This window comes from Candoia aspera, chromosome 1 (assembly GCF_035149785.1).
Source record: "Candoia aspera isolate rCanAsp1 chromosome 1, rCanAsp1.hap2, whole genome shotgun sequence".
In the NCBI taxonomy this organism is placed as follows: domain Eukaryota; kingdom Metazoa; phylum Chordata; class Lepidosauria; order Squamata; family Boidae; genus Candoia; species Candoia aspera.
In genome coordinates, this window is record NC_086153.1 from 217,322,504 (window position 1) to 217,339,569 (window position 17,066).

Here is a 17,066-nt window from a genome sequence, read left to right on the forward strand (position 1 = left end):
TAGGTTATAGCGGAGTCATTCTTAATGGCTCAGTGGGATTTGGGTTGTGAAAGTAGTTTTTCTGCTTGCACCTTCTTTTACACTAAAAACATCTCTGGCCTCACATACTGATGTTTAAAAGTAATCAGCTTAGTCTACATAATGTTCCTCTTTCTTTAACTGGAAGCAGGTTGTCTCAACTCCTTGTAATATACTGTGAATGTCAATTATTACAGTTTTGTTTGCCCAAATATGGTAGAGCTATAACTTCCCAACTCTTATACTGCAAAGTTTATTTTACTCTAGACCATGAAATTGCAGAAATCAGAAGAAGCCTCAGGAGAGGGGTTGGATATGTCAGATATTGGTATTTTAACAGTGGGAGTTTTGCATCTCCTAAATCGATGGCAACTAACAACAACAACAACATTTGTAACACGCTGTTTTGAAATAACTTTGTTGTGCGTAATTCTGTATTCTTTGCAGTAGGCAAGTAATTATGAGACAAAGTTTGGGACAGTTACGCAGTTGTCTATTCCTCTTTTGGCAGCAAAGAATAAAGGGGTATTAAACTAACGTGCTGGAATTTGGAACAGTACAATGGAAGGTGCTTATGCAATCAGTATGCTAGCTGACTAGTGTTATACGTGTTTACTTAGAAATAATTCCTAGTACATTGAACAGGCTTTACTTCTAAGGAAGTGCAGGCAGGAGAGCAGCCTCTCTTGCTCTATAGTGAGATGCGCTAGTGACTCCAAATGTTTTGCTCTGTGTAGACCACGCCATCATTTAAAGCTTTTGATGACCAGTACCTGAGGCAGGGGTGAGTAGCACAGCACTTAAGTCCACCTTTGACTCATGTGACACACTCTTCTGGTGTCTGGAGGACCCCGGCATTAAATAAACATTTTAAAGAAATAAGGTCAAAGCCTTCAGATTTTGAGAATACAAAATAGTGCAAGATGTGGCAATCATGAGATTTTGGGCATTTTTATTTACTGCTGTCAATGTCATGGACACCTGCAGTCTCTTTGCAGACCATTAGTGGGTGCTGGATTGCTACTTGAGAACCATCGATATAGGCCAAAATAAAAACTTCTACTGACTGAAAGTATTATATATGGCTTAATCAATTTTATCAGAACAATTAATTATATATTCTAAAACAATCCAGTGCTAAATCTTTTATATATTGCATTTATAAGGAAGGTAGTAGCCTAAAACGTAATTTTTTATCCATAGAGAACATACGTTGCCAAAGAATAAGAACATTACAACATTACCTATGAAGAGGTATAAATAAAACATTTACAAAATGTTTCTTTACAAAACACATATGCATACAAAATGAAATTAACAATAAAGTAATACCACTTAAGGCAGACCAGCAAAAGACTGAAATTTGTTTAAGGCTGTGAAATAAGTTCGCACCTTGACCTTCAAAAGGATGGAAATAGGGATTATTTAGTCTGATTCCCTGCTATGCGTGGAAATCCTGTAATGACAGCATCCCAGATGTATAGTTATCTACCCTCTGCTTAAATGTCTCCAGCAAAAGAACCACTACTATCTCGCCTTTAATAATATAGTTCTCACTATTGCTGTGACCTTACACAACAGCTGCAAGTATATTAATAGCATAATCCTATCTCTCTCTCTTTATGAACAAGCCCCACTGAGTTCAATGACACATACACCTGAGTGTTTGTAGGACTGTAGCCAAACTGTTTATCCAAAGTAAACCCTCTGAATTCATTGGGGCTTACTTCTGGGCAAATGTGCAATGAGGTGTATCCTGTGATGGTCTTTACATGACAATATATTTCTATTCTGGAGTCATGTGGGGCAAAAGCAGAATAATTTGTTAGCAAAATAAAAAGATCTGATTAAAGCACTAGCACATAAAAATAGAATGTAAAATATGTCTTAAGTGGAACAAAAGTTTGTATTTGCTAGTTTTGAAGTATAAATAAGCCAACTAATCCTGACATTATGTTAACAATCATTAATATAATGATTTTAGAATGATTATTTAGGAAAAAAGGGATGGGTCTGATATTATTCTCCTAAGAAAGCACCGTCATCTGATGGGTCATAGATGCTCAGAATGAATAGGAAAGAAAACAAATGTCCATGGAATGGCACTTTCAGAATTTTTTGAGAATCTGATTGTGTACAGCGGTTCTGAGCTACAAGCTAAAGAACCCAAATCATTGCTAGTCGTACTTGATTACATGCAATCAGTGATTCTTTAAGATGGAACATGCAGCTGTGTCAGGCACATCCATTGAACAAAGGCGGAACAATACTTCAGTTTGCAGCCAGTCTTGAACTACTTTGCTAACACTGTCTCACAAAACAAAGTTTTCATATTTTGACAGATAGCTTAAATAATTTCTCAGCCTCTTTTGTGTTATTTGTGTAGCATCTGATTGCTCTTGATGCAAAAAAGAGGTATTTGGACTATAGAGGTTTTACATCCACATTACAGAGCCCTTTAAAGTAACAGTTGCTTTAATGTCTGAAGAAACACTGTCAGATCTGTTTCACACTTCATGCTTAGTCTATGGAGCACCAGTAATAATATTGCCAGGGTTTATCTTGGTATTCTGCTTGCAGTGGAGATTCAGCAATCATTCATAGTAAATTACGCTGTACCAAAGTTATTTGCTGGGACACACTGTATTTCTTTAGGATCACACATTAGGGACCAAAATCAGGAGCATTTATGAATGTTTGATTGATATATATGTAGAGTAACAGAACTGGAGATCCAGGAAGGCAATTATGAGGCTAATGGCTACCACAGCTTGAAGAAAGGGGTTATTTGATAAGTTACATCCATAAATAATTGTGATGCTTTTGTTATATTGGTTCCAGTCTAGCTAAAATTAACCCTAATGTGCCACTTTATTTTAAATATGCTTACTTTGAAGCACATGGCATTATTTTCAGCAAGACTTACTCATTGGTAAATATATATAGCAGTGCAGCTTAGATCTCAATGAAAGCAATGGGTGAGATTTCAGGGTCCAGCTTCAGCTGAATCTTGGCCTTTGTTTTTACCTGAGCCCACATGCCACACCTTTAGATGATGGTCAGTGCCTTTTAGAAATAGTTGCTAAAGGCAACAAGGAATTGATCTTATCTCACATTCCATCTGATGACATCATTGCACCATATGATGGTTGCTTTGATATTAGGTATAGCAAGTTTCTGGAGAAAAATCGGTAATGGAACAATGACCATCTTGTATTTAAAGGAAAAGGACTTTGCCTTCTTTTTCTATAAAAGGCACTCTACGTAGTTAATCCATACTTAATAGTCAAAAACCCTAAAATCAATTCATTTTCTGTACTGATTGTTCTTTTCTCTACTGATTATTACTTATCTAGTGAGGCAAGAAACAAAAACATTTACAGTGCTTGTTTGGACAAGTGTGATAGAAAAGGGGGGAAATAATAGGGAAATAGCCCTGTTAATTTGATTTAGAGTCATTATTAAACCTGACATGAGCCTTACAAAACTGCAGTGTCTATTAATCATAGAGAGCGTGCACCAGGTAGAGTAAGATGCAAGAGAGGGAATCTCCAAGGAGCACTGGAAATATCTTTGTAGCAGAGGCTATAGTATCTCCCATATTGGGCCAGTTCAGACAAGATGACCTGTGTGCCTGCAGGTTTAATCCTTGTTATTTCCCTTCCCCTCATTTGGTGAATGTTTTCTTGTTTCTTAAGGCATATTGTTTCATAATGTCTGAGAAAGATTGGTATAAGCTTCCTACAAAATAAAATAGATAATATCAACCAGGATCTTGGTCCAAGAAGTCTTAGTTAATAGACGAAGATTCTACTATCTGAAACAGATTATAGGGTCTTTGTTGGAATCTGTAACAGGAGGGTTCCTTCGTTAAGCAGGAGGCTTTGGACCTATTGAAGATTTTCCACCAGAAGAATAGGGGAGAAAATATTCCACCATTTCCTCCCAATTCCAGCAGTTCCGTATCTTCCCTGAAAAAAAAAAACCTGTACCAATCGAAGCGGGAAAAAAAACTGTTTCAGAAGATTCAGGAAACCCCTGGAAGAGTGAAGAAACAGTACTAGGAGCTTTGCCCTGGACCAAGTGTGGAATCAGCAAGAGTAACTCCTTTCTATAGCAGGCGTCTTCTAGAGGGAACTTTGCTCAGTGATGTTCCTGCTGGTAGAATAAAAATTTAATCCAACCCATTAAACCTAGCATGCTACAGATTTTAAATTCTTCCTATTTTGGTATTCTTGATCCCAGACCCAATCCTTTTAAGGCAGAAGAGATATAGATGCTTAATCTATCCAGGAAAATTTTCCCCCGTGGAAAGGAACAAGGAGAAAAGCGGCAATGCTTACAGCATAAAAGAAATCTGATACTCGCTCTGTATTATAGTTATCTTTGCCCCGCTTTTTCTTTTTGGAATTGAATTTACTTGTCTTCTACACATTCTTGTCATAATATTCATTAGAAAATTGCAAAAAATGTTGCCGCCAGATTTTTTCTAACTTTCAGCTGTACGAGAGCACTCTGCCTTGTGGCTCTGAGAGAAAAGCCCTTGGTACCACTGACAGAATACAAAGTTACCAAATGTCAGCTTATCACAGTGTACATGTAATCATTTGGTAACCTAGTTATCTGTATTGTCCTGCCAAGGGATGAAAACATTTATCATTCCCTGCATTTCCCCAGTATGATGAGATTTACTTTTATCTTTTGGCAAAACAATACATTTGGCCTTGAAAGTGTTGTACTGGGAGCTTTTTACGTCACAAGTGGTGAAAGGATATCCCCAAATCATTGGCATCTTGCGATCCAACAACAGGAGCCGATTATCCCTGCAAGTAAGAAGTAGCAACCATCGTATCTGCTGATAATTACTAAATAAATCAGCATTCCCCAAGGCATATAGGACATTAATTGTTGGGGAAGTGGGAAAAGGAGAAAAACAGATGGAAGTTTTGGCTGATTTGGCTTCTAAAGGATTTAGATACAGCAATGTCATGAATAATTCATCATCTGTACTCAAATACTCTTGGGGTGTTCAATGTTGGAACAGTCTTACGATGACAGTGAAAGAATACTTCAACTTGGAACTATTATTCCAAAGCCACTTAATTTGAAATGGTTGTTAAAGGGCTGTTACATTATTGGGTATTCAGCTAATCAGAATGTTATATTGCAATGACTTAATGTTGAGTTACTTCATACTATGCTTTGGGACTAAATGAAAAAAAAACACATTTGAGAGAAGGAGCTAAGGAGATAACTGCATACAATCATAGTAAACTATCAGCCTTATGTACTAAGACCAATTTCAGAACCATAAGCATAAAGATGGACCTACTATATTTACCACACTTTGGCCAACTTTGGATTGATTTCACAACTGAGCAACTTTTATAAGTGAAAGGGAAGTAAGATCCTTTTCATGTTGCAGACTATATGAGGATTCAACAAACATCCTTCAATAGAAAAAGTCTTTGACATCTAGTTTACAGATACAGCAATTATTTTAACATAGCTTTTTCTCAACAAAAGATTTCTGTACAAGAGCTATAAAAATTTAATAAAAAATTGTCTTGTGCTTTCATCTAAATGTTTTTGTTGTTGTCTCAATGACTTTACATCTTAGCAGTAGCTCATTGCTATTTTATAGTATGTTAATCTTGAACAAAAGAATGTGTAGCATCCCAAGAGGACTTATTGGTAAAGGTCTGCTATAATCTTGATCAACACAACACATCTATCACTTCATTGGCAAAACTGTTACTGTGAATCCCAAGAACAGCAATTTAACTACAAGGTTAATTTTAGTTGCAGATGAATGAAATCTGCCTTGTAGGACAGCTCTGAGCCTTAATTAACACTTCAAGGATAACAATTTTCACAGAAACCACGATTTATCCAGTCCAGTTTGTTTAAGAAATGCTGACCGTAGATAGTCACCTAGTTTTATTTCTTCAGTTTTGATTGATTTTCAGATACATCATTTAACTATTCATATAATCAGCAAAACTGTCTAAATCTTTCAGATGGTTGAAAGATCTTCAAATCTTTCAGAAATACAATAACTGTATTTTGGTTCCCATTCTCAACTGATGCCCTTTTAAGCATCCATCTGTATTTAACATGACCATGTAATTACAACAAGCCACCCAAGAGGTTGCACAGGCAACCTTAGGAAGCATCTAATTCTAACTAGTTAGATAATGTTAACTCCTGAAACAGTACACATACTTTCCTCAACATCACATCAAATGTAATACTCTGTACAGAGGAAGATTTCCATTTCCCCCTGCTGTAGTGCTCCATTATCATCAAAATAGTTGTGTTGAGTTACGTTCCTGGGTTCATTCTGCTCATAATGAAACTCTTAACATTGGGAATTGGGCGCACATCAAATTGGTGTTTGCGGCGTTCGATGAAGCTAGCCAGGCGTGAGGTATCCAGAGGTATTTTGGAATAGCTGCCGTTATGAAACTGCAGCCATGGGTGCTGCAAGCAAGTGGCTGCAGTAGGTCTCCTTCTGAAGTCTTCCTGAAGGATTACATTGATGAAATCTTTGGCAGCATGGCTGACATCACAAAAGTACTCACTGGGAAAGCTGAAATCTACTCGGCACACATTGATGCATGTTTCCTCTCTGCTTTCATCCAGGAAGGGAGAAACACCACTCAACATGACATAGGTGAGCACTCCCAGACTCCAGATATCTGTGCCCAGTGACACTGGAGCACCTTGGAGAACTTCTGGAGCAGCAAATTCAGGGTTTCCAAGGAGATGATGAACATGGTAATGGCCTGTGATTTGAACAGCATCTTCAAGGTCAATTAACTTGACACGTGGCACTGGAATCCGTAAATCAATCAGCAAATTTTCTGGCTGTGGAAATTTAGAATTAAATCAAATTTTAAAAGCTGTATTGTCCATTTCTGTTGTGATAAAAACAGGTTTCAGCTAATACTGGTACAGCTTTGGACGACAATCTGCTTTTTTCAGGAGAAAAATATCTAATATACTAAAAGAAACATGTCTATATGCTGGGGTTACTTCTCAAACATCTTTTTTATGGAAAGTAAACCCACATAAGTATTGTCTGGTAGGTTTGTGGTCCAAATCACTCCCATTACATTCAGGGGGGGCATCTAGCATAAATCTGCATGCTACTGAAACGTGTTTTATTAGACTACACTGCCAACCCATTTGTCATAGCAATTAAAAGTCACAAAGTACAGTGCAAAATGTAAAATTTTAGTATGTTTAAATGGTTATCAACTGAGATGAATGTGATGGGTGTTGAGACAGTTAAAAGCTTGCCTATATTAGGAATATTTATTTAAAGCAAACATAATATAGAAAGACAATAAGAGACTGGCAGATGGGAAATACTCAACAGGTTGTAAATATAGCAAGTATCTTAATGTAAAAAGCTTTCAGTTAAGTTCATTGTACAGAATGGCTCAAGCTCATGCAGACACTAAGTTCATTTCAAATGGTTAAAGATGCAAAGCAACCTTCCATATTTTGGTCTGCTATGAACATAAATAAGCAGAATTGGATACATAAGACTGTATCGGCACAACATTGTCGTCCCCTTTCCTTACCTTTATATCCAGATGAGCCACTCGACAATTGTGAAGGTATTGTAAAGCTTCCATCGTATCTCTTATATAAAAAGCTATTTTTTCCTCCATGAGTTCATCATGATTCATAAGATAATCTAAGAGACGGCCATCATCCATCCTAAAATCCAAAATAATCCATTACAAAAAGAAGTCTCATGTAATCTAAGGTATGCTAGTAGCAGGATGTATCTCTGAATAGAACGGAATTTTTAAAAAGGAAAAAGGTGAACAACTTAAAAAGTGTACTAATGTCTCACTTGTGATATTATATTTTCATAAATAAGATTAAATATAATTAACTCTGTAGTTAGATCATGCCATTTCATAGCAACTTAAAATGCATCTTCTAAACCACACAGATACAAAATGCATCTTCTAAACCACACAATATGACAAAAATGACAATTTTGTGTCATTCTCCTCCTACAGGGAAATTAAATAGCTTTCATGAAAATAGCAAGATGTACAGTATGATTGAATAGATAAATACATTACTTGTTTTAAGAAATAAGAAGCTTAGCTTCCAAAGGACTTACAGTTCTAAAACTAAGATGTAGGAAGAAGGTGACTCATAAGTATCATGAATGGTGATATACTGAGGATGCTGCAGGTGTTGCAACATGGCTGCTTCATGCGCTGCCTGCTCCTTCTTTTTCATTTTTTTATTGACAAACTTCACTGCAACATCCTTCCTTGTGGCTTTGTGAATACATTTCTTTACAACAGCAAATCGGCCCCTGGAAAATTAAGTTCATTAAGATAACTTGTGAATAAATAATGAATCCATTTTAGCTCAATATCAATAAATTTTAAGGGCTTTTTAAACTCTTTGAGTTATTGACTTTATAAGTAATTTATTGTCTTCTGTCCTGGCAATGTATTCCTTTGGGAAAAGCAGAACTAATACAAGTATATTCATTTTTTCAATGAATCTATTATAAGAGATTCTAGCTGTGAATTAGCTAGCCTTGTCTCAGAGAACTCCCTCATCTTCCCAAAATCAGACTGTAGTGTAAAGTTAACAGTCTGGGCTGTCTCCGTATGCATATGCTCAGAGATGTATACCATGGACAACGTACCCCAAGGGTACCCAAGCCCCTATCATAAACCCCAGGACACCTTTGCACACTGCACCCTAACCACATCCCGTAGCCAGGAGAGAAGGCGAAATACATCATCTCTACTGATGTGTATGCCAGTCCCAAATCATGCACATAGTTTGCTCACTGGAAAGGGCAAATAATTCTCTATTTACATGGCAGCAGTTTCCCTTGTCCCAAGCATCCTGTGCCCAGATTTAGTCAGCACCATTTTCTTTTGAAAGCCTTTTGTTTATCTGCTTCTTTCTGTATCTCCAGGTGGTCATTTCTCTGCAAGGCTCTAGCTCTACAGGTTTCTAACAGGAGCACGGAGCCTGCATTTACACATCATGCTAGGCCATCCTATGTTTTCCTTCACTAAGCCAACCAGTGTAGTTTGTAAACGCTGGTTTATGGCGTACAGCAATGTATAAAACGACCCACTTGTGACTTAGTCACATAACTAAGTTTTAAAAAATATGGCCTATTTTAATGTGTCAACCCAGGCCCGGCGCATGCATGCATGCATGCATGCATACGGTATATATACTTACATATGCAGGACAGAATGGCTTCTTGTTGCAAATAATAGCATGTACAGTAGTGATGGGGCTTAGTAAGAGAAGGTAGAAGGGAAGAATGAATCCTGGTGAATGTAGGTCATCACGCTGGGAACTAGATCCAAGCCCAAATAGGTGTTTAAGCATTTTAATAAATGAGTTGTGAGATGGAAAGAGGATACGTGTGTGTGTACAGTGTTATGCAGTGCCGTGCTTCAGATACAGCTGGGAGCACATGGAAGTGTGAATGCAGCGTCTGTCTATGACTCCTTAAAGCAGCTGTGGCTCTTTCATAGACGGTGTGGTTGGTACAGAGAGACTTCCATTGCAGTGATAATACGATAAAAATGTGTAATTATACATTCTCTACTTATATTTGGCTTTTGTGAAATTACTTCCTTACCGTCCAATTTCATTCAACTCTGTATAGGCAAAGTCAAAATTCTCTTTCCAAGTAATGGTGGCACCATCCGCTGCAGAGTCTGTGAAACCAGATGGGTCAGGAAACAGAATTGTAAAATAAATATAGTCACTGTTACGTAGTTATTTTAAATATGAGTGCTTTAGCAGCAGCAGCAGCAGCAGCAGCAGCAGCCATAACAAACTGCAATGATGTCCCAGTGATGGCAGGTGAGTGATGATTTCATCGTGCAAACACTAGCATCACTCCAATGTTGTCCATCAAGAATGCCTTTGTGTCTTAGCAAGGCTGAAGAAGATCACAAGGGCCTGAGAGAAGACTTCTAAAATTTCTATGATCAAATCTGTCCTTCTAACCTGGACAGTCAGAGAATGCCTTTTCAGGGTCCCCGTCTATCGGGAGGTGCAACAGGAGTGGGCCCAAAGGAGGGGTGCTCTCTCTGAGGGTGAAAACAGGCCGCACTCTTAGGGCCTTCCAGAAAGCTGGAAAGACTTGATTTTTCGGGAGCCATCAATACAAATTTTTGTTTTAGTTTAGTTTTTATTATAATTATATGCTGCTTATATTTGTTATTACTGCATTAATACTATTACTGTAATTAATTATATAATTCGTAAACCACCTACAGGCCACTTGGATTGAGGTGGTATATTCATAAATAAACAAAGTGGACTTCAGCGATGACTTTGTCTCAGCTTTAGACCAGGGTTTTGTTACGAAGTTTTCCTTTCCGTAACTGCAAGTTGCTATATCAAGAAATACATACCTAGGATGGGATGGAATGCTTCATAGTGATTAAAATTAACATTAATATGGACGGAGAGTATCCAAGCAATTACTGTGTTTCTATGAGATCAGTAAATAACTGCTTTATTAAATGAAACTGAACACAGATACCATGTTACAGTAGAGTGCATTGTGCTGCTTCAAACCGTAGATCCTTATTTTGACTGGCAACAGTTCTTGATTAGGGGGAGAGAACTAGCACTGGCACACGATACTTTGCTCCCCGAGCCAAATCTATCAGTGGTGCCGTCTGCCACCAAAGTCAAGTTATCTGGACATCTGAGGTTAAAAACAACAACAAACCCTCTCCAGAAGTACCTGTATGCAAAATAAGGAACAGCTCCTCACAATGCTAACCATCTATTGCCTCAGGTGGCTGATTCACTCTGCCTGATGGTGAAACCAGCCCTCCGGAAATCTTTGCAAATGAAAATGTCAGATAGGAAGCTCAAGAGGAGTGCAGATTGCCTGTGATCTAACTGAAGTATTGCTTCAAGTTAGGTCATTGAAGCAAGCTGATTCAAAGCAGTGCCTCCCTTTGAAAAAGCAAATTGCTCCACTTTGACATTTCAATCCAAAGGGGGCCGATTCATGACAATCCACTCTTTCAGTCTGGAGAAAAGTCTGTACATGAACAGGCAATGGCCACTTTGACCCGGGATGTTCTCTTTGGAGGGAGCGTCAATCAAAGTTTTGTCAAATCAAAGCACCGTTTTGAAATGCTTCAATTATTCACAGGGTGGCTTCAAGCAAAGTAAGTATTATAGCTGTCAGAATCCATGATCAAATGACTGATGAATTGTTTGGCCATGTTCATCTGCTGTGTTGAGTCAATGTGTGTCAGGAACCAGTGGGGAGAGGGAACATCAAGGAGAGTGAAAGTATGCTGTTTGGGCTAATTGGGAAAGTCAAGGTCGTACCATCAGAGGACATCTGCTCTTGGCATGCCTGACAGTTGGAACTAGGCAGGAAGAGTAGGGGAGGGGGAAGTGGGGTAATTGCTTGCTTTTAATTAGGAAGTTGAGGTGGGAATCTTCAATCGCAGCTTTTTCTCCTGATCTGTACACATTTGTCAATAAATCTGAAATCTGCATATTTTACCTGTGCATCAGTCAGACCGTTATTCGGATTAAAAATGTCAGATTCTTACAATAGCCCTGTACTGCACTCCTCTCAAAAGATCAACTGCACCAAAATAAAGTGATGTAAACAGAGTAAGACTTTACTACATGAAGTGCAGATATTTTTTCTCCAGTTTTTCATTAGCAGGCTACAAATTATTAACCATGTGAAGTGTGAACTCCCAGAAAATTTTTATTCTTGACAAAGGGACTCCAACCTAGAAATCTGAGGAGTTACATTAGTGGACTTTTCTATTCTGGAAATCAGCATCCTCCCCTTTGTGAACCAAGTGCTCACCATATTCTGGGAGTTTCACAAACTCAGAGGCCTCACTAGGTAAACTAATTCCCCAGGGATTGCTGGCGCTGACCCGGAACTGATACTGACAGCCAGGCGTGAGGTCTTCAATTACGAGGTAGGTGTCCAAAGTTGAGGCAACAGACTGCTGCCAGACCTGGGAGCCTGTGTTGTATGGAGAAAGAGAAGAGGAGAGGAGAGAAAATAACCAGCATTTACATCTAACTACACATTTCCTCCTTGGTGACACACTGGACTAGCCTTCAATCACAGTAGGTTAGAAAGAAAGCATTCCAGCTAAAATTCTCCTACAAGATGATCTAAGCAAGAGTAGTGGCATTTTCATCTCGCTCTTGGGCCTGATTTCTGTAGGCCCTAAAATTTAACTGATTTAGCCTAGATCAGGCTTTTAAAACTGTATTTTATAGAATTCTAGGGTTCTGTTAGAAGTTGATTGGGTTCTGTGAAAGGCTAAAGGCAAAAAGCAACAGCAGCAGCAGCAACAACAAACTCTCAAAGGCAGCTAATTTTCTATCAGATAACTTTTTTTGCCTCTTGATCAGGGGTTTCAGGATTTTTTTTTAAAACTGACCTGAAAAAGTTTGAAACCCCTGATTAAACAGAAGAAGTGGTATTTCCAGTCTTTTGTTAGTGGCATGTCTAAGGGTAGATTGCAGGAACATAACTAGAGTATTAAAACCTTGAGAGTCCCCCATTTGTTGCCATAGTAGTCTTAATTTTCCCACCTCCTTCATTCTCCTTCTGAAGAAACAAGATGCTGAGTTCTTTTGGAGCTCTGCTCTTCAGTATACCTAAGCTCCTTTTAAAGTTAGATAGGTAACAAATGTTCCAGTGCCTTTGCTTGGTCAAGAAAGGGAGTAGGAGAGCCCTAGGGAAGAAGAGAGGGAGGGATCGGGCCAAGAAGGGGAAGAGAAACTGCCCAGGCATCTGTGGAGCATCTGGCTCTTGTGTCCCTGGCAGCATGACACACTGATAATATTACTATGGAAAGAATGGCCATTTGGGAACCACATCTACCATTTTAGCGAATGAAGCATGGAAGAAGACAGCGCTCCAGCAATCTGGATAATATACTAACAGAAACAGGAATTAACTTGCACTTGGGGACATATGGATGGAAGAGCAGGGAAGGCAGGAACTGAGAAGAGAGGGTGTGGTGATTCTGTGGTGAAGGGAGACATGAAGCCAACTGAGATCCATCTGCTAAATTATACTAGTGGGACTACTATAATTTCATCTCTGGTTTTGCTGTGACCCTTCTAGTAAACTGACAATATTTTAGTATAGCAAGCTGAAGAGTGATAGGAATGATATTAGGCAACTCAGCTCTAACAATGCTTGCCATTTATTGAGACTTATCAGGTATTTTCTAGTTACAAAGGACTTTTCTGTACTTTTGACGTATGGTGCACACATGCCATAAATTGGAAGTACAACGAAATGGAAAGTAGGTGAAAGAAACTCAAGAATGCAGTGTGGCTGTTCCTTAAATAAAGGGGCCACAGTAAGGTAGCAGTTCTCCAGTTACTAAATTGTAAGATCTAGAGGTACAAAGACCTGTTTTGTGTAGTAGAAGAGCCCACCCCCCATCTCTTCCCACAGTTATAGTCAATGGATTGAAATCAAGCACTCAGCCCTAGACTTTGTCAGCTTGAAGACCAATGGGATAGTGAACGTCTGGGGAAGCTCACCTGACGTTTTTGCACACCTGCAAGGGGGAAATTAGAACTGCTGGAAATAAGTATGCTAGATTTAATCCAGGTGCTTGACTTCTCAGCAGGATCAGAGACCTCTGACATTAGTGTGGCTTCCTTGCAGTGCCGAGCCTTTCACAGCGAGCACTGAGAGGCCACTGCTCACTTCCAGCGTTTGTGGTCCTGCTACTGTTTTTTTCTGGGCTATGCTTCCATTAGGGAAGTGAGAACAAACAACAGGAGAGGGGAGGATGAGCACTCAGTGCTACCACCTACTCTCTTTAGTTGCCTTCTTGCCCTCTTGAGACAGATGCCAAAACCTCTTGCCAAAGCCACCTTAAAACCTGGAGTGAGTACTGTTCACCATTCCCCTTTGCCTGCTGTGAGATACCACTTGTCCTGCTTGCAGCCATAGCAGAAAGGAAGAATGGCAGAGTAAAATCTAGTAGTACAGCAACTACTGCTGCATACCTCTCTTGGCCTTCCAGACAGGGCTCATAGTTGTAATAGAGATAGTCAAAATTTAAGGTAGGGGAATTTACCACAGTGACCACAGCGCAGGGGGAAAATGGTGAATGTGTAACTACAAGATTCAGTGGTGAAATAAATGCATGACAGGGACGCAATTCAGGTTTTCCCACGCAAAAGCCTCACAATGCTTGCACCTTCTTCTCTGTACTCGACTGTGTAGCCCGAAATGGTACAGTTTCCTGTGCTGGATGGAGGCAGCCAACGGAGAATCACTGAAGTGCAGCTTCTTTCCTGAGCAATAGGCCGATTTGGGGCAGCTGGGACCCCTGGGATATGGAAAGAGGGAAGGAAGAATCAGTCAGCAGAGAAAGGAGCTGGAACTAGGGGAGAATTCTGGAGCCCCAATGAAGGAACAAACAGCAGATTTACTAGCAAATCCTTTCTCTCTCTGTGTGTGTGTATATATTGTTCTGCAGAAAAAAGAACATCTGAGGAGCAAAACTATCGGGGGAAATGAAGTAACGGGAAAGAGTTAATTTCTCTCCTAGAACTGTTGCTTTAATCCAGTTTATAGTTTTAAATGTAATCTACAGGACAGATTAAATTCCTGATTTAATACAATTTAATTTTAAAATGCATTAATATTTAGTGAACTTAATATAATTGCTGATTGTAAACAGTAATCTCTATCATCCTAAACATTGGTTGATAGAGACTACTGTTTACAATCAGCAATTATATTAAATTCACTAAATATTAATGCCTAAACATTGGAGAGGTGTAGCTTTTAAAGGTAATTTGAATTTCAGGAAGACGAAAATAGAGGAAGGCAGGCAAGCCCCCAGCACACTCCTAGTGACAGACATGTTTCCCTGCTATATATTAAGTTATCGCATCAAGTTGATATGATATGATATTGCATCAACTTATTATCAAAGTCAGTTGGCAGCTAACTCTGCTGACTATATTTTTCTTCAAAACTAGAGCATGCCGGAGGGCTGATCTAACTATTTTGGGGGGAAAAATGGTTAATCCTTTACAGCAGGCTCAACATCAGCAGCTTTAAGATTTGTGGGCTTCAATTCCCAAAATTCCCATGCCCAGGGATTTCTGGGAGTTGAAGTCCACCCATCTTAATGTTGCCAAGGTTGAGAAACTCTGCTTTAGAGTTTCATCATTTTGGAATGAATGCATGTAATGGATAGATCATGAGATTTTGCAATCTTCTGTTTGCTTTGATATGCTAATGTAGAGATGGGGAGAGGAGATTTATCAGAATTAGCAGGTGAGGAGATGGTTAAGCATGACTTCTCCTTGTTTTCTAATTCAAGAAGATTATACAAAGAAAACTACTACCGTTTTTCAGTGACATGTTAATAATCTGCATACGCTTACCTCAAAACACAACCTTGTGTGTGAAAATTGGCATGTCAGCCTTTCACAGAGTGGATTTTTTATGAAAACAATTTAAACGTGTAATTCATTACTTGCAGTGTCAACGGCACATGCTGAAGAAGTCTCTAAAGGGACAGGCTTGCTCCCTGAGCTTGACTCCTGGTGATGATGTCCATGTACTGAAGTATTTGGGCCAGCTTTGCAGCTATGGTTTGCCACTGCCTCCTTCCAGGATTCAAATTCCAAGTATAACCTAAAGCTTAGGTATGGCCTGATGGCCTTCTGCCCTGGTCTGAATTGTTAAACATTTCTCATCTTTGCAGGGATTAGCTAAGGTGGAGACTGGGTGGTGGCCCTTGCTGTGGCTAAAAAATCTGAATATGTAGAGAAGTTTAAAAATCCTTTCTCCCTCAGGCTTCTTCAGCGATGAGCCCAAATTAAGAAACTATATACCCACTAGTCTTCTTACAGAAATTTCTTATAGCTATAATACTACATGTAAGAATTGTTTCCAATACATCCAATTAAAATGTGGCCCACTACCATTCTCTTTGCAGAGACCTCCCCCCATGTAAATGGGACCAAATTGCTGTTGTCAAGGCTACTAATACTACCAGGGGGGAACTGGGCCTTTGTAGAGGGGTGAGTTCATGAAATACCTGTTCCTCCTAAAGCACCATAATTAAAGCCAATAAACTGTTACCAAGCAAACCTATAAAAGGCTTTATACAATATGCATTTACCATGTACCTATAAATGAAAGGAAAATCCATTACCTTGTACTTTGACTGTAGCTGATGTGGATGCTGTCCCAAGTTCATTTGTTGCCACACAAGTGTAAATGCCACTGTCCTGAGGCATCACGTTGCAGATCTTTAGGGTAATGTCACCTGATTCACTAGAGAGGAGCAGAAGTCAAAATTTTAATTTGAAATTCTGTCAAGAGTTTACATTGGCTTCTCTTCTAGGGCTTAACAGTTACAGTCTTTCAATTGGCCTGGAAAGTGAGAACCAGTGGAAAAATAGAGCTGTAAGACCTGCTCTTTTCATCAGGTAATTCTATAGACGTTAGTCACACACAAGGCAAGAAATAATTTACTAATGGATATTAGTTCATGCTGCTCTGATTAATGATTGTGATGTTCACAAAAATGGAATGGTTTTATACTATTTGCACTATTTCCAGACCAGAGCAGGGGTCTGGAATCTGGTGCCTATGTGGATTAAGGCTCTTGTCACTAGTCTCTCTGCTCCAAAGGATTTTTAAAAATATGTATTTTTAACAGGAAGCTGAAATTCTGTAAAGCAAAACTCTAACCCTGAGTATCATCCTTATTCCCAAGAATGCTTCTTAGCCCCATACAGACTTCCTTAGAAAATAAAGACAGTGGGTGGCTGCACCCCAGAACTTTGTTTGAAAGTGTAGTTACCTCCCTAGAAAACAACACAGATAAAAGTGAGCTGGAAGTAGTAGAGAACATATTTGGGGCGTGACAGTGTCCCTTTTGTTCAAGATGTCCTTTGTGACTAGCCAGCCCCATCATGCCTGCCCTGTTATGAATGCACCAATCCTCCCAGGGCAGCCATAT

At 39.1% G+C, this 17,066-nt stretch overlaps 1 protein-coding gene across 1 annotated transcript in view; it reads right to left on the reverse strand.

Moving 5' to 3' along the window:
- Positions 1-5,335: 5,335 nt before the first annotated feature.
- Positions 5,336-17,066, reverse strand: part of LOC134487163 (kalirin-like) — a 30,194-nt gene continuing 18,463 nt past the window's right edge. The window contains exons 5-11 of the mRNA XM_063288782.1: positions 16,254-16,375; positions 14,277-14,408; positions 11,897-12,061; positions 9,674-9,752; positions 8,168-8,368; positions 7,611-7,749; positions 5,336-6,888 (exon numbers count right to left, since the gene is read on the reverse strand). Coding sequence (XP_063144852.1) covers positions 6,343-6,888; positions 7,611-7,749; positions 8,168-8,368; positions 9,674-9,752; positions 11,897-12,061; positions 14,277-14,408; positions 16,254-16,375 — 1,384 coding nt within the window. The 3' untranslated portion in view covers positions 5,336-6,342. The remainder of the gene's footprint in view (positions 6,889-7,610; positions 7,750-8,167; positions 8,369-9,673; positions 9,753-11,896; positions 12,062-14,276; positions 14,409-16,253; positions 16,376-17,066) is intronic.